Here is a 20,998-nt window from a genome sequence, read left to right on the forward strand (position 1 = left end):
TTGGAGATGCCCTTTTTTCCTAGGCAACAAACTGACAGCAAATTGTTTAGACTTCCCCATGGCTGTTCTATTCCTTCCCACAACGTCCCCTGAAACAGGACAGGCACTAAGACTTTTGGGCCGCAAAGATCAGTCCTGCGATGCTCCCGTTGGCACGGCGCTGAACTGGCAATCAGGCAGCAAAGGCAGTGATTTCCCTGTCTGTCTCTCTCACCTCTGAGATGTGTGGCCAAGTGCCAGACCAGCTGTGCTTTCCAGGCAGCTTCCAGCTTTTTTTTCTCCCGGGTAGGTGAGCCTGGCCTTGAAGAGACAAGCGCATGTGTGTTCATGCCTCAGTGCTTGGAAGGAGCAGTTTCTTATCAGCCTTCTTGGAGGAGGGAGAGAAGACTAATCCTCTGGAGGTGAAGCTACATGGCACGTGAGCCCTTGGAAGGGAAAATGCCATCACTGGTGCTGGGACAACTCCAATACTTGACTGAAATCTTGGCTTTGGGACTGAAGATGACTGCACAGCTTGTGTTGGGGAAGGGTAGGCATCTACTTTGTTTCCATGTTTTTTCATGGATTTACACCTTCTGTAGTGAGTGTTCCATGTGGTTCAGCTGATGAGGGCTTTCCAGGAGAGAGGAGTGCCTCTGGAGTGCTGTCCTTCTCCTTCTCCTTGTCCATCCTCACCACAGCCTCAGGGAGCAGCACTGTTGAGAGAGCCGGAAACCTCAGCCAGCATGGGGATCCTGCACTGGGACAGCTCTTGGATGTGAGCTCAGGAGATCCAGGAACACCAAGAGAACCTTTGACCTGCTGCGATCTGCTTTCTTCCATGGGCTCATGCTCAGTGCTGTGGCATGCCTGGTTATGTTTGCGTTAAACTGGAAGCTTGGGCTCTGTGGCTGAGTTTGGGAATTACAGATACAGTGAAGATGGAGGGTGTAAGAAACGGAGGGGTTGTGGCCGTGAGGAGTGCAAAGCCTGAAAAACAATGGCTCCAATTGAACGGTAGAATGGTAAAATCATGGAATGCTTTGGATTGGAAGGAACGGACGCATTCCACTAGAACAGGTTGCTCCAAGCCCCATCCAGCCTTGAGCACTTGAACACACTGGTGACTCGAGCTGCCCAGACCATGTGCCCTGGACAGTTTGACCATTCCCAAATGCAGGAGGTGATGCCTTCCTTCCTCTTCCCTCTTGCTGCTCTATTTGGTGAATCGGGGACCTTGCAAGGCCACGTGACTGAAGGTGTGTCCTGTCTCCGAAGCTGTGTGTCCTTGGCATTTCTTTTTTTTGCCTGTCAAGAGAAATATTACTCACACATGGAGCTCAGTGGAGCAACTTGCATATTGCATCTTACATTGACTCCACACGTGATGTGTGAACAGTTTGAATGACAGAATAAGGATATTTTTGCTGATTTAAGTCACTTCTGCCTTCACATGTTCTGCAGTGTTCTGTCATCACAGGTGTACTTGCTAAAACAGCAGTATCTGGGCAGGATGGCAACTAGCACCCAAACCATCCTTAACCATTTAGGAGAAAGCCCTGGTAAGTCCAGCAAAGGCTTTGGAGTCAGTCAGTGAGCCAGTTAGGGAATCTCAGTCTGTTTCAGTGCAAGGCTATAAAAAGTGTGTGCTATCTGGAAAGCAGAACATCTGGCAAACACGCTAATGAGAGCCAGACTGGGAGAGCTCCGAGGCAAATGGAAGAGCTACCCTGTAGAGTTGGTTTATAACTCTTTGAATTTGTAGGAGGTTACTAGTTTGTTGGAATTTTTTTAAAAATAGTATTTATTTAAAGAAGTGCAGGCACCAAAAGCCACGGAATTCCAGAGTGACTTCGGTTTGATACATAATAGCTGGCTGGGAAGGATGATTTATCCCAGACTCCCCTGGATGAGTTTTCTGTCCCTTATTCCCCTCTCAGCTCTGCCCTGGAGATCCCCCATGGCTGCATGAGCTCCTCCGAATGAGAGGAGTTTGTTTGCTCTCCGCCCATGGAGAGTTTTCCCTTCCCCTAAGCAGGGAATTTGTTTTGCAGAGGGAGAGGTTTGGGCTCTGGAAAGTTTATGCTCCTTCTCTTTCTTCCTTGTTTTTTTGTTTTTTATTGTAATGATGACATATGGAAACTATTTACACAGGAGCATGCTCCGCTGCACTGAATGGAAATGCTGGAGTCCCGGCAGTCTCGTTCCGGATGCCTTGTGTAAGCAGCCAGCTGGTTTTGCTTTTCCTTTTTCCCCCCCTGCCTCTTTTCTTTTTTTCCCTCCCTCCCTCCCTCTCTCTCTTTTCAGGGAATGACTGGGATAAGTTACACAAGCGTTAAGGAAGGAAGCTTTGCCATCTGTGACCAGCTCAGATCGCTTCCTTTGTCATGCCCCTTGCGCTGTGAACTTCATGAAATACCTCTTTCCTTTTTGTGCTGGAGATTCCTTGCTGTGCCTACTCAGCACTTTGACTCCTTTCCCGTTAGCTGATCGTGCTTGCTGGTGAGCAAGTTGTGCTAAATGCCAAAATACGAGAGCGCAGCACACGAATCCCCGCTTCGCCACCACGCTTGTGCCTGGCAGCTCTTCGTCCCGCAGCCAAACCTTCCAAAATCTCACCCTCGGAAACACCCAGGGAAAGGATCTCACTGAGGTCTGAGCCACCTTCCTCTGAGGGGAGGGGAGAAACTGTTCAGTTCTGCAGCCAGCAGAGCAGAGTCTTTTGTGCGGAGCTTTCCCTTGAGGAAGCTGCGAAATCGAGGATCAGCTTTCGGAAGGGAGGGAGGAACTTCAGCTGTGCCCGGCTGCGAGCACCAGCGGCTGCCATGCAGTGGAGAGAGCTGCCTGCCATCTACTTCGAGGATTCCGGGAGCCCTGTGGAGAGATCCTCCTATCTCATTGAGCTCCATACTGATGGTAAACGCCGTCGGGGATGTTGTGCAGCACGAGCGGAGCCGAGCTTGCATTAGTCTGTGTCATTGTTATCATGGGAGCAGCTGAGGAAATTAGCTCGCTGGAGGGCTGCCAAGCACACAGTCAGAGGGCTGCTCTTCAAATTTATTATTATTTTTATTATTATTTATGACCCAGATGATGCTGTTGCCTCAGGGATGCTAGATCAACCTTCTGGTACCTGATGGGGAAGAAGCTGATCCACAAAATGCAGCTCCCCACTGGAACACGTCAGTGCTTTTTCTGTTGTCTGTGCCTGGTTTAGACAGCAGGGAAGCATCTTGATTTCTAGAGCTGTTTTTTGGTTCTGATTTGCATCTCTGAGTGCTGTTTTGTATTTGCAGACGTGGTCTCAGAGCTGGGACAACTCTTCTGTTTCCAGCTTCTGTGGGAAGCACAGAGCAGGGTCCTGGTCCTGGGTTTTTGCTGGGGTGTGTCTTTTCCCAGTGTCGATCCTTTCCCGAGAGGTTAATTTTTGTAAAAGAGCTGCTTTAGGGTTAAAGGTGATTTTGGCATCTTGTGACAGGGTCCAGTGTGTTCGTGTTTAGGTTCGTGCTACAAACCTCTGCTGTTTTGGCCACAGTGTGTTTTGATGCTCTTAAATTTTGTATATTCTGTAACGTAAAGTCCAGGTTCTGATGAAGGTGTGCTCTTCCTATAACTGTTAAGCATTAAATGTGAAAAGGTTTTGCTCTCAGGCTGCAGTTTGAGGGAGTCTGTCATTTTGAGACACATCCCCAGCAAAAGCTTCGTCAATAATAACGTTTAAGAACTTTTTAGAGCTCGCAATGTAACGCTTCTGATTTTTGCATATGGCTGTCATCTCTTAGTTTAAAAGCAGACAAACCAGAAGGCTGCCATTCCAGCTCCGTGGATAAATAAAAACTCCATCATTGAGTTTTTTTCAAGAACTGTGCTAAATTGAGGGGTGTGGGGGAGGAACCGGCCTCATTCAAACATTTGTCCAGATTTTGAGTGGTATTTTAAGGGGTGTGGGGGAAGCAAGGAAGAGGAAAAGGCTTCGTGCTGCAGAATGCTCAGCAACCTGAGCGTGCAATCTGGAAGATCTTCACAAACCCCAGAGAAATGCTATCTTAATTTGATTTGGGGGTGGAAGAGGCAGCTGTGGCTGTGCACTGGTGAAGAGGTTCTGATTTCTTCCCACTCCCTGCCTCTGCCAGGAGCACATGGTGCCATTTCTCCTGGCGGGTGCAGAGATTTTGGCATGGACTCTCTCTCCACTCCAGAGGGTGTTCTGGAGAGACTGAATCAGTAATTCATCGAGGATTATTTTGTCACAGCAAATCTTCAGCAGGCTGTCATGAGAGGGGAAAAGAACCTCACAGTGATTTTTGCCCACTCTCAAATAACAACTTCTAACACAGAGAGAACAAGCTGCCACACCACAGCTCCTGTGCTTATAAAAAGGGGGCAAATCAGCACTTCTGTGCTGGCAAGCTCGATTTTACATGTACCCACTTCGGGAACATGAGGCACTGGAGGAGGGAAGTCTCCTCTGAGAGCAGGAACAACCATGTGGTGTGGGAAATGTTTGAAACTCTGGAGAACTGAGAGTGTGGCTAGGTCCACCGCAGGCCCTAAGCAGGTGTCACTGCTTTGGGGTCTCTGCTTAGTATTCTTTGTCAAAGGTAAAATAAAACCCCCAGACCCAGAAGAAGAAACCAAGTGACATTCCCTTTTTGTACAGTAATTGTCTTCTTGCATAGTTTTCATCTGTCTTAATAGCAGTGAGGCTGCAGAATGCAAAAATGGCAATTATTTTGGAGTTTATATACATGCCCTGAATGTCCCATGGGAAGGGCGCTGTGTGCGTGTAGCTCTGCTTGGAAGTTGCTTTTTGCAACTGAATTGTTGTGGGGTTTTTTCAAACAAAATCTTTATTTACCAAATCTGGCTCAAATGTTCAGTATGGCATTGTTCTGTAGTTCTTTGCTGGTGAGAAGGACTGGCGCTCAGAAATTTCAGAATTAATCTGTGGAGTGTGAACAGCAAATTCATCTTGTGGTTTGTTTGCATCAGAGGGGTGCTGGTACTTCTCAGCACCTCAGAGTGGTGTGAGGATGTGTTGTTTAATGGCTCTGAAGTGCTGTGAAAAGTGGGGCTTTCTACTAAAAGTACTGACAGCTTCTCTCCTCACACTGGTGCCCCTTTGCAGGGGCAGTGCCTACCCATCCTTCCATAGCCTCTGCTCCACAGACATGTGCAAAAGCTTCTTGCTCTTTCTGCAAACCCTCTTTTCTTCGGTGGGCTGGACATCCTCGGAGGCTGGTGGCTGTTACCTGCCTGGTTGTAGTTTGTGATGTTGATAGCAAGCTTCAGGCATGACAGCACACACCTCCTGAGCCAGGAGACCTGCGTGCTGGATTGAATAGGAAGCTGTCTCTTTTGATGATCTTCCAGGAACGTTCCCGTGTGGAAGTGCTGGGTTTTGAGTGTCTCTTTAAAGCTCCTACCTGCGAAGAGTCAATTTGTCAGTGTACAAGCTGCCACTTTCCTGGCTACTCTGTCACCTCCTGATGTCTGTGATCCCAGAGCCTCCTGGTCCATCCCAGCTTCCCTAATTGTCAATCCCTGTTTCTCTGATGCAGATGGAGGCAGCTACGACGTTGTCAACGATGCCTCCAGCCCCGCGGCTGGGGAGTGCTGCACCCAGCAGAGCTCTGCGCGGCACAACTGGGAAATGAACTACCAAGAGGCAGCCATCTACCTCCAGGTGATCCCTGCTGGATCGTGGGCAGAATGGTCTGCAGGAACTACGGTGCTTCTTGGTTGTGGGAAACAGCTTCCATTTTGAGGCTGAAAATTCTGTGCTTTGCCAAGGATTCTGCTTCAGGAGTGGGGTGATGCTGGAGGCACCTCCAGATGGGCTCTGGAAGTCATTTGGAGCAGCTGACTAACAAAATACCCACCCTCTCCCCTTTCTGCCAGTGTCAAGGACTGTAGTGGTTGGGGGATTCAACACATGTTCAGTTCTGCCACCTTGGCATGGAGATCTTTGTAGCTGATCATAGATGGTCATTTCACCTCTCCAGTCGCTGCAGGGGGAATGGTCAGTGCGCTCCTGGGGACATGTCCTGTTCTGGAAGTGCTGGTCCCAATCCTGCCTTGGCCATGGGGTGGGTGGGTGGCCCAGTTAGTGTCAGTCAAGTCCTGCAGGTCATGTGAGGTATGAGAGAAGGCAGAGGTCTTGATTTCTACAGGAAGAAAGGGTGCTGGGATTAGGATCAGCCCAGGAGTGAAATTTATAATATTTAAAACAACAAAAAATCAAACCCCACCTATGCTCCAGTTATCAGAAATACCATCCTTACTGCAGCAAAGGGTTTTTTTGAGGTTGCTGTACATCTGGTGTGAGGAATTAGCCACCAAAACTGAGCTTCTCCCAGAGCTGTCCAGCCTGAAAGGGTTGCTGGTTCCATTACTGTCTGTCCTTCCTTCTCTTTGTTCCCTTTCAAAGCTCTGAGGTGCTTTGGACCCGGTTTGGGTTTTTTTTTTTTTTTGTTTAAGCCACTGCAAGGTGACAGAAACTATTTGTTCCTCCCTGCTCTGACCCCACAGGACTGAGAAATCTCACTTTTCAGATATTTTAAAACAGTGTGGGCTGGACCTTGGCAGCACTTGAGCTCTGTGCTGTGATGGAGCAGACCTGACAGTGGCAGGGTGGCTCCAGCCTCCCTCCCAGGCTTTTGTTTAAACTCCTGATTATTGGAGCAGTTCTGCAAAGGGTCATTGAGCTGCTGCAGCTCTGATGGTAATGGGCACAGCAGGCCTGGCCCTTCGGATGGGGGTGATTCCTGCTGCTGCCTTGACCAATGGCCACGATGACACTGTCCTTGAAATGAGGTAGAATCACTTAAAGAGTGTCCTGTGAGCAGTAGCTGCAGGCAAGTGTCGGGTCTGGATAAGAGGGCTTTGCTGTCCAGCCACGTTTGGAATTGCTGGGCTCCCCAGAGGCAGGATTTAGCCTGTTTGTCATTCTGGAAGTGTGTCCTGCCAGGCATGGATGGGAATGACCCTGCTGATCTCAGCCTGGGCTCTCTGCAGGGCTGGCTGGCTCTGCCCGGCTCCAGCCTGGCTCTCTGACCCGGCAGTGTTTGTTCTGAAACTCAGTGTGAGCTGGAGCAAATGAGAAATATTGGAAACCCTCTCCTGAGCAAGTCTAGAGAATGCTTCACTTCCTAAAGGAGAGTTGCCTGACCTCGTTATCCATTTGCAATCACAGTTACTCTGCTTTGATAGTAATAGCTTGGCTGTCCTTACAGTAATTGCCTGCATGGAAAGATGTAATTTAAATAAAACCTCACCACTTCTTATGCATCCATGTGGCTCTGCTGGGGAAAAGTGGTCTCTTATGACAGTTCCCAAGAGGCAGCAAGTTTCCTGTGAGTGACAAAAGCTCCCTTGCCAAAACTGTTGACTGAAGAAAGAGGAGAAGCTATTGGGTGGTTGTGCATGAAAACCCTCTAAAATCTCCCCAAACTAAGTTTCATCCGAGGGGTAAAAATAGTCACGATATAGCTGTTTGAAAATCAGTTGTAGGCAAAGTGTTAAGATGGAGTATCTGACCTTTTAATGTTAATTAAACTTTCTAGTTAAGAGGGAATGACAAATCAGCATAGAGACTTGTTAATTTTTCATGGAGTCTGTCTTACATTCCTGAAGCAGAAAACACTGTGTGCGCTCCAGTGTTTTCTCCCAGACATTTTGCAAGGCCAAGATAAGGAGGAACAACTGTCAGCCAGGTGCCCTGGAGCTTATCTGGGTGTTTTCGTGTTCTGTCCTGGAGAAGTTTAATCAAATAAGTCTGTAAACATGTGGAAGTAGTTGCAAGTAAATGAAGTGCTGTGTTTATGTTGGGATGTTGGCTGAAGTTTTTTGCCTGCCTTTATAAACTCTCCCAGCTCTCTGCCTCATTGTGAAGAGGCTCAGGGGTTTCTGAAGCAGGAGTTTGTGGATATTAAAAAGTTTCATTACTGAAATGTGCTTATGAACAGGAGGGGATGTCCCGTGTGTGTAGAGTCCATTCCTCAATAAACAACAGGCTGTAAATGGGAATAGTCTGTTGGGAATTGTATCTAATCCCTATAAAAGTCTGCATTCTTCACTTAGAGTATTAAGAGTCACTAATGCTGTTCTCTCCTTTATTCCTGCTGCCCTAGGAAGGAGAGAACAATGACAAGTTCTTCACTCACCCCAAAAATGCCAAAGCACTCGCTGCCTACCTCTTTGCACACAACCACCTTTTCTACCTGATGGAGCTGAGCACGGCCCTGCTGCTCCTGCTGCTGTCCCTCTGCGAGGCTCCAGCGGTCCCCATGCTCCGTCTGGGCATCTTTGTAAGTACCTGGGGGCCAAATGAGGAAGTCTGCTTGCTCTGCAGTGTGGGTAAGAGGAAAATGATGGCCAAGCAGAGAGGAAGAAGGAGGCAGTAAGAGGAAAAAACCCACCTGGCTTGTTCTGTAAATGGTTGACAGCAGACAGGCCAGACAGCAAAACTTCCTTTTTCCATCTGATCTAGGCAGACCACAATGAAAGTGACACTCATTTCGTGTTATCAATTTGTGCAGTTCTTAATTTTGTAACAGAAATGGGTGGATTTTTCCTTTTTTGTGAGATAAATCAGCAATCTGTGTGCTTTGATGGGGTGGTTTCAAAGTTGTTGTCAGGGCTGGTGCCATTACCCCAGCACCACCACTGGTTCCTAGAACACACATCAGTACTCTCCCTGTGGTTGTCCAGAATGTATAAATCAAGAGAAAACCCTTCTCTGTGTAAAATCTCTCTGCCCAGCAGCTCTCCTTCTTGTGTTTCACTAAAAAAATTAAGAGTCTCCATCTTTTTTCAAGGAGTTTCTGCTCAAGTTGTTGAGCAGAAGTTGTTGGTGTCTTGGCCTTTTGTTTCAAATGTACCAATAAGTTTTTTTTGTGTATTGCTCAAGCCCAGAAGGGACATGGATTTCCAGAAATTCTGGCCTGGTACTGCTTAGAGGGAAATTGCGCAGGCTTTAACAAAAGCACAAAGCAGTAAATACTGAAATTTTGAAAAACAGTGCTATGTTAGCTTTAAAGGAGTGGCTTAGGGTTTTTCTGCATGTTACAGGGCAGTGCTCAGACTGTTGCCAAACCCACCTGCTCCTTGAAAAAGGAGGGGCAGCAGTGTGGCCTCTGCTGTGCTGCTGTTCTCACCAAAGCTGTGTTGTGGCAGGTCCACGCAACCCTGGAGCTGTTTGCGTTAATTGTGGTCGTCTTTGAACTCTCGATGAAGATGAGGTGGCTGGGCTTTCAAACCTTTATCAGGCACAAAAGGACTATGGTCAAGGTGAGTTGTCTGCTTCGTTGTTAGGATTTCTCCTTCAGCACCTCCAAGACCAAAGAGCCAGATTAAACACTGGCCTGCACTGTGGCAGGGATGATGCAGCCATCACGTCCCAGCTGCCAGACGATTCATGTGAGATCCCTCTCAGGGACAGCTCCCATCCTTCACATGTCCACATAAACAGGTGGTCAGCCAGAGCTCTGCCTTTCCCCAGAGCAGACTGCAGCTGTGCCTCTGATGCCTCCCTTTCTTGCAGACCTGTGTGCTGTTTGTGCAGTTCATCGAGGCCATCGTGGTGCTGGTGCGCCAGACCTCGCACGTGCGCATCACTCGCGCCCTGCGCTGCATCTTCCTCGTGGACTGTCGCTACTGTGGGGCTGTCAGAAGGTGATGCTGGGCTGCCTGGGGATTCTGATGTCATTCCTGGGGCTGGGCTGGAGGGAAAGCACTCCTTTTCCTGCAGGCATCCCAGGAAAATCGGTGTCTTTCACTGGTGTTTATGTTGGAGATGGTTCTGTAGTGACCTAAGTGTGGATGTGCTGATGGTGCACAGGGCTTGGATAAGCCACCTCAGAGAGACCAGCACAGGGGTGTGGCTGCATTGGCTCTGCTCCTTGGCTTGCCTGGAAACTGCACAAGGAATCAGGGCTGGTCTTCAGTCTGGAGAAGGAGACCTGGCAGTGTGACATTAGTGTTGTTTGCAGTACCTGAGAGCTGACTGCAAAGGACAGATGGGTAGCTTGGAAAGGATCTTAATTTAGCAAGCTTTCTACTTTTAATCCTTGGAGGGAGTGGGAAGAAAGCCCTCAAGTGTGGGGTGGTGGTGGTGGTTTTTTTTCTTTCCCCTGACAACCTGGAGGAGTAAACGTGCAAATTTTAGTTTATTAATGTTTTCTTATTTTTCAGAAATTTGCGACAGATCTTCCAGTCCCTCCCACCATTTATTGACATCCTTCTCCTCCTGCTTTTCTTCATGGTGATTTTTGCTATTCTGGGTGAGTTGTATTTAGGGAAGAAGAAGTAATGCTCTTAACCAGTGATTGTCCAAAGCAATGTGAACAGCCTGGATGAATATAAACTGATCACATCCAAAGTGTTGCCAGGATTTTCCATTTATCCCATTTCATCTGCAGTCATCTGGAAGGCAGAGTTAGATCATCCAAAAAATCTGAAAGCTGGGTATTTGATTTTGAGACAAAAGTCCTTTTGACCTCTTCCAGAGCACAATCAGTGGCCTGTGTTTTCAAGCTCTGCTTCCACCCACTGTTCCTCGATCTTGACAGTTTAATCTACATCCCCACAAATGCACGTGTCTGGAGTGTACCTGCTACAGTCCAAACCATCTCCAGAAAGTGTATTTTCCAAAAGGATCAGTGAAATGCCAATGGCATGTATTGGCAAATCTCTGTAGAGAAAGTCCTCCAGATACTCCCATCTTCAGGATGTCAGAGAGGATTTACTGTTGGTGGGACCTTCCCTTTGGGAACTGCTCCACTCTCGGCGTTGAACTGACTTTATTTTTGTTGTTCTTTCTCCTTTCTCTCCTCTGTTTTCTCTGGTGCCTGTTCAGGTTTTTACTTGTTTTCTCCTAACCACTCGGATCCAGTGAGTACCTTGATTCTTTCATTAAGAACCCAACATTACAGTGCAGACATAGTTTATTCCATGTGAGACCAAATGCTGGCTGGTCCAAGGCTGCCTGGCAGTGTCACCCTGCTTTACCCTTTGCTGGGAAGGAAGACCGTGGAAGGAACTTCCTCCAAGACAGGATGTCCCAAAGGGAACATTCTCAGAACGGTTCCTTGTTCTTGATGCCTTCATTCAGCCAGAAGAGCTACCTGCCGCTGTCCCCAGGGGAGGAGGTGTCTGGAGGAAAGCTTGGCCACTTCCACTGCTATGGTCAGAGTCCAGCAGCTGCTGGTTCCTGCTGCTGCCCAGGCTGTGGCTGGCTGGGAGAAACTACTTATAAAAATGTGCTTTTTGGTTTAAGCCTTCACACGCCATTTCTCAGGGGACTTTAAAAAGGACCAGTGCTGAAGTACTTTTCCCTAGGAAAAGCATCAGGGAATTGTGGGAGTGCCTGCATCCAAAGGGGTGGGGGTGTTTTTTGGAACAAAATGTCCCTATGAAATCCTGCTTGCATTTTGTCATTGGAATTTTTTCTTTCAGTACTTCAATACCTTAGAGAACAGCCTGGTGAATCTCTTTGTGCTTTTGACCACTTCAAAGTAAGTTCATGTTCTTCTATCTCAGTCTTTCCCTTTGTCCCAAAGGCAGAGCCAAGAGTTTATCTGCAGAAATGCTCTGTCTCCAAATGTGTGACCCCTTTCCTCTGCCTGAGAGAGAGATGTGCAGAGTCAGCCTGCATGGGAAGAACTGGTATTTCATTTGCTTTAGGACACTGTGGCCTCAGCTGCAGAGTTATCTCTAAGGGCTCAGACCTCTTCATCGCTGTGAGGGCAATAAGGGGGGAAACAGCTTTGTTAGGCCTTGGTCCAAGAAGGGAAAGTTTGTGTTTGTACTCCTTCGTCAGCCAGCAGCTTGCTGCTGAGAAGTAACTTCCCATTCCTGTGCTGCAGTTCACCTATCAGCTAGGAAATTGGGATAACAGCAGTGGGTAAATATTGATCTGCTGTCAGGGAGAGCCCTGAGGATTAGGAAATTAGCAAAGGATGGAATAAATCTGAGGCTGTAACACTTACACCGAGGCTGTGCTGCTGTTGTTAAGTATCAAAGCACAACCCTTACCCACATCACAAAGCCCATTTGGTGTTTGGGATGGGCAGGGAAAGTGCTTGCCATGTTTATTTTTTTTTCACGAGTTTTGTACAGATGTGCAGACCTTTAGATGTGAGTTTATACAGACACACACGCTGTGCCCTGTGCCTCCTGCCTGTGTGTAACGTGAGTTATTTGGTGCTTACACTGGTGTCCTTTGGGATGCAGTTTCCCTGATGTGATGATGCCGTCCTATGCCCGGAATCCCTGGTCCTGTGTCTTCTTCATCGTGTATCTCTCCATTGAGCTCTACTTCATCATGAACTTGGTGAGTCCCCAGGGGAGAGCTTGACTTCCCTCTGCCTGGCTTTGGAGCTCATTGCTCAGCAGAGTCTTCCCCATTCCCAGAACTGCTCTGTAATCATCTCAGACCCTTTGGCAGAATCCTTCTAGAAATGGCAGCTTGGCTACAAATAGAACTTCTTTACTGTCTAACCATGAGGAATTGAACTAAATCACAGAAAACCAAATTATACGAGCATCTTTCAACTTCTCTCACATTAATATCGTGCTTGGAGTGACATACTCGGTTGCATAAAATTTATTGTCCTTCTGTGTCTTAATTATTTATCATAAAATGGCATTTTATGATCTGGACTTGCCCGAAATACTTTGTAAATCAGTTTGAAGGGGATGGAATTACTCAGTGTGGCAGGACTGCAGTGCTGATCACTGCAGAGTGAGAGCACGGCTGCTCAGGGGAGGCTGTGAGTGGTGGAAAAGGGTTTGCCAAAGGAGTTGAGGAATTCTGCAGTCCAAGGTGAGGGATTTGATGTTTGTGGTTGGATTTCACTGCTTGTGTCCCAGATGGAGGGTTACCTTTGATATGTGTTAGCCAAAGCTCCCAGGAAGGGTGAATCCAGAGAGCAGCCCTCAAACCTTGCTTTCCAGGAACAGATCAGGGCGTTATAATAAATCTGATACGGTTTTCTGTGTGCTTTAGCCTTAGCTCTTAAAACCCACTAGCAAATGTTGAGAGGCCAGAAACATCTGGACCTCCTCCAAGAAGTGGATCAGTGCTGTGAGCTTGGGGATCCCTTTGTGGGATCCCTCATGCCAGCGGGACCTCGCCGACTCCATCGTCCATCAGCGTTCCTGCTGCAGGCAGTGCCTCTCCTTGCTTCCCTGAAGCCTTGCAGAGCATAAAGTTAAAACACCATTTTTTCCCCTGTCTTCTCAGCTTCTGGCTGTTGTGTTTGACACTTTCAATGACATTGAGAAGAGGAAGTTCAAGTCCCTGCTGCTGCACAAGCGCATGGCCATCCAGCACGCGTACCGGCTGCTGGTCACCAAACAGGTACAGCTGTGTTAACAGCACCCCTGGGCTGGGCTGCTGAAACAGCACCTCCAAAAAAGGGTGATTTATCTCTGTTGATTGTGATCAGACTCACCATGGGCTGGTGGTTTTTTCATTCATGTAACTCGTTCACCTCTGTTTCTGGAGAAAAAGCAGAGTACTCTGAATTTCAACCCTGCGTGAGGTTATGGCTTGATAAAATGAGGGGAATTTGTTCTGGAGTGCATGTGATCATTGATTTCTCTCTGATTCAGTCTGGGTCACTTGAGGACTTGTTTGGCTTAGAAGCACCACTACGAAGAGGAGGCATGGGTCATCCAATTGAAGATATAATCCATTTTCTAGATCCTGCACCAGTGAACAGTGCAGAAACAGAAGGAATTCACCTACAAACAACTTTTTACAGGGACAAGCACTTGGGGGAGAAGGTCGATTTCTTGCTTAACTTGTTGGAGCAGCAAGAGAAATAAGACCCAAAAATAACTAACCCACTTCTAGTAGATTAGTTCATGTTTAGTGCACATAGCTGATGGTCTTAGAAAAGTGCCGTGGTGGGATCTGTTAGGCTGCCTGCTAATTTCCCAAGAAGAGGGGTTGAACTCTGCTTGGGGTGCCTGGTTGGACAGTTTTCAGGTGGTGGGGCAACAGGGAACAGTTCTGCATTTGCTGGAGGGACCGATTGCCAGGAGGGCTTTCTGATCTCTGTGCCCTGGGATTAGCTTGGTATGTTAAAGTAATATCTCAGGGTACTTAGGGGGCTCGGTTATAATGTATGAAATCCTGCTTAAAACAAATCCAGAGTGAGAATTAAAAGCCTCTGTGTGTTCCTGCCTGATGCTGCTGCTTCTGACAGCATTCCTTTGTTGCCAGAGGCCGTCTGGAATTTCCTTCAAGCACTTCGAAGGGCTGCTGCGGTTCTACAAGCCTCGGATGTGTGCCAGGGAGAGATATCTCACCTTCAAAGCACTGAACCAGAGCAATACCCCTTTAGTCAGGTAGAATGGTCCTACTGCTGCACCCAGAGCAGGGAGGTTGCTCCACTCCCTGCAGCTGGGCTTTGCTTTGGAGGGGATGGCTGGGTTTATGGAATGAGCGTTGTCTGGGATGTGGGAATAGTGTTCTGCGATGGGAAGGATTTTCCTGGGAAGCAGGGAGCTGGGAGGGGTGAGTACCCTGAGAGCTGAGGTTTTCCTTGGGAGGTGATGGAGTTCCTGCGTGCCCTCTTGTGGATACAGCGCTGTGCTGGCACTCACAGGCAGGATCTGCTTCCCACTCCCCTGCCAGAGCAGAGCCAGGAGCTGGGGAGCAGCACTGGAGCCTGCAAGGAGCATTTCCTCACACAGCGCAGCCTCGCAGCTTAACAAGTTTTTGCTTTTCTCCAGCAGCTGGCTGTCCCCCCCCAGGGTTTTGTTAATTAAAATCTGGTTCTGCTGGTGCTTTCAGGGCTGCCATCCTCTGTGTTATGAGGCAGAGAATTGCCATTCTGGTGGGTGGGTGCAGCTATCTCCAGCCAGCAAGGAAGCAGAAGGAATTAGAGCAGGAGACCTTCTCTTCCTTTCCCTTTGTTTCGGCCACAGACAGGTTCCAAGTGACTCTCCTGTGAAACTGGTGCTGATGCTTCTCCTTCAAGTCAAGTACCACAGAAAAGGATTGAAAATGGCATAGGGAGAGAAAGACTGAGTTGAGAAATGCAGGCACCAATGTCACCAGTAAGAGTCCGAGAAGTTCAGCATCCTCACTTTCAGACATGTAAAAGCTGTTACAGGCCTGACCCCGAGCACCTAGACAGGCACTCATGTTCTAGGAGTTTCTTTGCTTTCATGTCCTTTTTCAAACTTCATTTTTACCTTGAAAAGAAAATGTGCAAAGATGTTCGAAAAGGACTGTACAAGCAATTAAGAAAGTCCAAGACTTGTTGAGAGCAGTGCAATCTCCATCCCTTGGAGTTGGCATCAAAGCCTCAGGTCTTTCCTCTCAGTGGTAGAATTCTGGAGCTCAGTAGAGTCAGAGTTTCCCTTAAGGGCTGAAGCATTACAGAAAGGAGATTCTGGCTACTGTCAGTAGGGAACCTTTGGCCAGGCTGGGAAGAGGTCACTGCTGAGTTCTGTCAGCTGTGGCTGCAGTTCTGATAAGGAGTTAATAACTTCCAGGGACTGTGCACTGGTGATGTCTGACAAGGGCAATTAAGGATCTAGTTAGTCACCCTCAAGGCTCTGATCAGATGTTTCTTTGTTTTGCAGTCTAAAGGATTTTTACAATTTCTATGAAGTTGTTGGCTTAAAATGGAAGGTGAGAGTTTGTTGGGGGGAGAAGAGGGGAACTGTGTGTGGGAGGGGGAGAAAATGAGTGCTCAGAGAGGAGCTGGGTAAGAAACAAAGGCAATCTAAGAGAAGCAGATGATGGGGGTAAGGTGGGTCTCCATCCTTGCCCTTTCTTTTGCATGGATGTAGCTCTGGCTGCTGCTGACCGAGGCTGTTCTGCTTCCAGGCAAAACGAAACCGCGAGCACTGGTTTGATGACCTTCCACGGACTGCATTCCTTATTTTTAAAGGTAACACACTGTTTTCATGGCAGCACGTGTTCAGCTGACAGGAAGAGTATTTTCTTACAAAGACAGGACACTCTGAAGGGACTTTCTCTTAACACCCCTGGAAAACACCTAAGGGAAGGCTTTCTAACCAACTCCCTGGGTATCCGGAGCCTCTGAGGCCAGAGCCTTACATTCAGAGTCTCCAGGGAAGATTTCTGTCCTGTAAATATTCCTGCAGTGACCATGGAGTGGGATTTGGGTTGTCACAAAAGCTCTTAGGCTGCCTGGTCCTGAGCTGTGGTTGCAGCTCCTGTTCAGGTCAAGGACAGCAGTTTGGGAAGGGAAAAGAGGCCTCAAACACCCATCAGAGTAAATCAGTCTTGCCAATGGGATTTATCTCCTGTGTCCCAAGTTTCCTGACTGAATGGAGCTATTCAGAATTAAGAACCTGCAGCTCTTCTGAGGTGGTGTGTGCTCCTGGGGAACAGATGACACCCTCTGATCCAAATACAGCTGCCACAGGAGCCCTCAGAGCTCTGCTGATGCTCCCAACCCTCCTTGTTGTTCCAAACACGGACAGCTGCATTTACCTCTGTCCACACCCCAGAATTAGGACATAGAGACCAAACATCTTGGGGGCATGAGGATAATGACTTCATTGCTGCTGGAATTCTGAAGGGTATTTAAACTTGTTCCCAACAAATGAAAGTTAATAATCTGCTGATCTGTTTAGCTTCTGTGTTGAGGATTGGTATGAAAAATGTCTCTAAGGAGAAGATAGAGGGATCTGTGCTATGGAGGATGGTGTAAACATTTGTTCTGTCATCCTTCCCTTCACACAGGCATCAACATCCTTGTGAAGTCCCGTGTGTTCCAGTACACCATGTGTGAGTAGAAGTCATGAGCTGTCTCTGCTTGGCTCCCTTGCTCATGTGGGTCTGGTGTGCTGTGTCTGCTGATGCCTTTTCCTGGTCTTAAAATCAATAATCAAACACAGTTAGAAGGGAAAAAGGGATTTTACCTTGGTATTTATTTAAAGGATCCTTAGGTGCACACGTCCAGGTGGAATGCACCGAAATGCACCCCACCAAATGCACACTCAAAATAGATCTGGTATAACATCATAGGTGTTACTAATTAGCATACCTATCAAAGATTCCCCAGTGAGAGGCTCGAGTGAGCCCCCTTCCCCAAGGAGCCTTCCCCTGGATGGTTCTATCTTAGTTTACAGAATATGTTCTGGAGAGGACCTTGGGGTCTGGGGCACACTGATCCCTAGCTACGAGGCTTCTAAGTTGTTTAGTCTCCTAGCTTGACAAATAAGTCCAAGAATGTAGGCAAAAAACCACTAAGAATACAAAAGCTATGAAAAGGTATATAAAAGGGGTATAAAAGAAAAGGCAAAAAATCATCATGGCATCACTGCCAGCACTCCAAGGAGTTGGTGTGGTCTGAGCCATGGTTTATGGACAAATCTTGGAGTTTTGGTAGAGAGGGAGGGAACTGCTCAATTGTACCACCAGCCTGGGCTCTCAGCTCTGGTTCCGGAGAGGCTGCCTGGCTCACTGCACAACACCCCCGTGGGGCTGTGCTATGGGAGTCAGCTCCTTGCATTTAGGTGGGTTGGTGGTCAGCTTTCCCAAACCTTGGGGGGTTTTATCTTGCAGCTGGAGGATGCTGGATGAGGAACTGCCTTGCCAGTCAAGCACATTCTGTTTGCTCTCGAGGAGGTGTGATCGTCCTCACTGCTGCAGGGAGTGCTTGGCAACTGAGCTGCCTGTGAGAAGGAGTCTGTGCTTCTCTTCTCTAGAGGAGAAAAGTTCTTCCTCCTGGTGCTGCCTGCTGGCTTCTAAATGATCTATTCCTACTCAGTAATTTGGGGGTTGGGTTGGTTTTTTTTCGTTTTGTTTCCTTTTGAACATAAAGGTATTACATCTGTTAAGGGCATGGAAAAAGATGTGGTGGAAGACTCCCAATTTCTGAGTTCAGTTTGTTCACTGAGTTGGAACCAATGACCCTGCCACTTGTCCTATATTGTACTCTTTTTTTAGCCTAAGAAATGGATATCCAGGAGTGGTTTTGCTATGGGTTTTTCCTTTGTTTTCCAGACACTGTGGTGGCTGTGAATGGAATTTGGATTCTTGTTGAAACCTTCATGTTGCAAGGTAGGAAACATCACAGCTTGTTCCTTGACTGTGGTGCTGGGGGATTGAAAAGGGCAAGGCTTGAGAAATCTGTTCTTGTGTCTTGCAGGAGGGAATTTCTTCTCCAGGAACGTACCGTGGAGCTACATCGTCTTCCTCACAAGTAAGCTGATGCCTCCCAACAGAGCTGTGTCATTTCCTGAGGAGCTGGGAAGGGAACTGAAGTTACAACTTAACCATGGGTGTAGAGCCTCCATCAAGAACAATGCTGTGCCTGGCAGGGATTGTTTTGTAGACTTCTCCGGAGAGAAATCTCCATGAACACAGGAAAAGGTGTTGATTTGGAGGGGAAAAGTCTCACTGAGAATAAGGAGGATGGGTGGGGTCTGTTAAACCCCTGTTCAGAAATGCTCTGCTAAAATCAGCACACATCCATGCAGGCAAACCTTCACACGAGCCTTTCCCGTGATGCTGCTCATTCCTGACTCCTCCTGTTTTGCAGTCTATGGCGTGGAGCTGCTCCTGAAGACCACTGGGCTGGGGCCTGTGGAGTACCTGTCCTCAGGCTGGAATCTGTAAGTGCACATTCACCTTTTTGGGTTGGAAAAGCCAACTTCTGTCAGGAGTTTCAAGCCATCAGCCAGCTCTTAAAATTCTTCTGCCCCTGGCCTCATGGATCTTGTTAAGCTGGAGCAGCACCAGTCCCTCTTCTCTGCTGAAGCACTACTGATAAATCGTTGCTCTTATTTTTATTTTATTTTATTTTTCTCTCCAGCTTTGACTTCTCAGTCACCCTGTTTGCATTTTTGGGACTCATGGCACTGGCATTTAACATGGAGCCCTTTTACTTCATTGTGGTCCTGCGACCCCTCCAGCTGCTGAGGTGAGGTGGGAAAGGCTGGGAAGGGAGAATTCCAGAGAGCCCGTGGGAGAAAACAGGCTTGTTTTCCATCAGTCCCACTGGGCACCGAGCTCCTTAGCAGGAGAGGGCAAGGATTGCTCTGTGGGAATGTGACCATGGCAAACAGGAATTGCGTGGGGTAATGAGATTAGCCCGAGTTATCAAAATGAACGATAACAAAAACTTGGGATGGGATATGAAAACCCATGCTTTGGAGCTTAAGCTGATCTCTAATAGAGATCAAGGGATTTACTGGGGGCAGATTATCCTGTGTCTGCCTTCGTGGGGTTCTTACACCTCCTCTAAATTGTCTGATGCTGTTCAGAGAAAAGCTTTTCTGTCAGGGTGAGATGGTCTGAGCCAGTTTAATAATTTCCACTGAATTACCAGAAATTACAGTTTTCAAAGGATGCTGCTTGCTAGGGTGAAGTACTGCCCTGCTCTAACTGCATCTCACACTTGGAGCAAGACCATGGCCTGTAACCTCTCTGCAGTTCAGGGAGCTGGGGCTGATTAACCCTCTCATGTCTAGGTTACTCACCTTCACAAATGCCTCCAGAGCCGCAGGGGGGAAGGGATTTGAGGCAAAATGTTTTGTTAAAAACAAGCTAATGTAATTTAGCTCTTCAGTGAGGATTTTAAGAACACTTCATGACACTCAAGAGGGGAAAAAAAATAATGTTTTCTCTGTTCCTCCCCTGCCAAAGCCTGTTTGGCAGCTGTGTTTCTCTGCAAAGGCTGATGGGGTTGCCAAATCTTAAATTAGCAGGAACAGTGTAGTATTCTTTCATCAATTTTTATTAGGTCATGGGGGAAACACAGAAAAGCTTGTGTCCGAAGGAAGCAGGAATGAATCCTGACCCTGTACATGGGACTAGTGTAAGTTCTTACAGTTTTTAGGGGTTTTAAATAGCTATTTATAAAAAGACAGCCTTTTTTTCCCTGAGATCCTCAGTCCTGTAGTTGCATGTGTCATAAACATTGAGATGGGACAGCAGGACACTGGAAGGTGAGCACAGATGACTTGAGCAAGAGCAGTTAGGTGTCAGGAAACCTCCCTGTCATTGACCTGCGAGGTAGAGAGAGCTGGGATTCTCCTTTTAACTATTTCCCCAACACCAGGAAAGCTGCGGGGTGTGGGTAACTCCTGGCCTCTCCTTTCAGGCTGTTTAAACTGAAGAAACGCTACAGGAACGTCCTGGACACCATGTTTGAGTTGTTCCCTCGGATGGCCAGGTGTGGTGATGCAATACCTTTATTGTATTTTTATATAAGTTTTCTGTACCCCAGTGGTTCATCCCTACCTTCCCCACTCCTATTCCCAGTTGGTTTCCCCCAGACCCAAGCCTCTCCCCCGGTGCTCCCTACATGGTTGTTCTCCTCCCCTTGTTCTAGCTCTTTCCCTATCAATCACCCAAACCCCTCCTGTTGTTCCCGAAGGTTCAGTGTCCATCATCTGAAACCTCCCAATTTACCCTTATATGGTCCCCATCAATCCCCCGAGACCCTACCCCTCTAGATACCTCCCCCTTTGGAAATCCCCTAAACCTCGATGCCCCATTGGGGCATGTGATCCCTTTCCCCTCCTCCCCTTGGGGCTATTGGCCCAAGGAAATGTCTATCCTCGTCCACATCCCTCTCTTAGAGATTTCTATTGGTCCCCAGTTAAGCCATCCCCATTGTAACACCTCCCTTTATAAGGGGTTCCCTGGAGCTGCTCGAGGCTTGTCTCCTGGGAGTTGCTTCCAAAAAATTTGGATTATCCCGTGTGGCAAGCCTCCTTGCTACTTTTTATCCTCTCCCTCGTTGGGACTGCTGACAGCCACTGTGCCTGGAGCTTCAGCTCCCCTGGGCAGAGCTGAACTCCTGAGGAGCAGCTTTAAAGCCAAGAGCCTCCAGCTGCTCCCCACTCCTGTCGCACACCGCAGGAGCTGGCCTGGGCAGTGGTCAGTGGCGGTCATTGCGACAGCCAGATACCAACTTCTGCTCTTTGGGTGATGGCAGGGAGAGGGGAGTGAAGGTTTGGGGTCAGGATAGGGAGCTGTCAAACCTGCTAAAGGGATTTATGTTCTGATCTGTCA

At 47.9% G+C, this 20,998-nt stretch overlaps 1 protein-coding gene across 5 annotated transcripts in view; it reads left to right on the plus strand.

The window, feature by feature from the left end:
• The window catches only part of TPCN1 (two pore segment channel 1), a 42,368-nt gene that overhangs the window by 12,416 nt on the left and 8,954 nt on the right, over positions 1 to 20,998 (plus strand). For 3 of the 5 annotated variants that reach the window (XM_048323118.1, XM_048323119.1, XM_048323122.1), the window contains 18 exons: positions 5,541 to 5,665; positions 8,112 to 8,288; positions 9,157 to 9,270; positions 9,524 to 9,654; positions 10,174 to 10,262; positions 10,838 to 10,872; positions 11,437 to 11,495; positions 12,214 to 12,313; positions 13,226 to 13,342; positions 14,213 to 14,337; positions 15,583 to 15,631; positions 15,830 to 15,893; positions 16,715 to 16,759; positions 17,981 to 18,037; positions 18,126 to 18,179; positions 18,519 to 18,591; positions 18,792 to 18,899; positions 20,082 to 20,153. In XM_048323118.1, the coding sequence (XP_048179075.1) occupies positions 5,541 to 5,665; positions 8,112 to 8,288; positions 9,157 to 9,270; positions 9,524 to 9,654; positions 10,174 to 10,262; positions 10,838 to 10,872; positions 11,437 to 11,495; positions 12,214 to 12,313; positions 13,226 to 13,342; positions 14,213 to 14,337; positions 15,583 to 15,631; positions 15,830 to 15,893; positions 16,715 to 16,759; positions 17,981 to 18,037; positions 18,126 to 18,179; positions 18,519 to 18,591; positions 18,792 to 18,899; positions 20,082 to 20,153 (1,594 nt within the window). Of the gene's footprint in view, positions 1 to 2,362; positions 2,896 to 5,540; positions 5,666 to 8,111; positions 8,289 to 9,156; positions 9,271 to 9,523; positions 9,655 to 10,173; positions 10,263 to 10,837; positions 10,873 to 11,436; positions 11,496 to 12,213; positions 12,314 to 13,225; positions 13,343 to 14,212; positions 14,338 to 15,582; positions 15,632 to 15,829; positions 15,894 to 16,714; positions 16,760 to 17,980; positions 18,038 to 18,125; positions 18,180 to 18,518; positions 18,592 to 18,791; positions 18,900 to 20,081; positions 20,154 to 20,998 lie in introns of those variants that run through there. The other 2 variants (XM_048323120.1, XM_048323121.1) reach the window with 2 other exon arrangements.

Source organism: Corvus hawaiiensis, chromosome 18 (assembly GCF_020740725.1).
Source record: "Corvus hawaiiensis isolate bCorHaw1 chromosome 18, bCorHaw1.pri.cur, whole genome shotgun sequence".
Classification (NCBI taxonomy): Eukaryota; Metazoa; Chordata; class Aves; order Passeriformes; family Corvidae; genus Corvus; species Corvus hawaiiensis.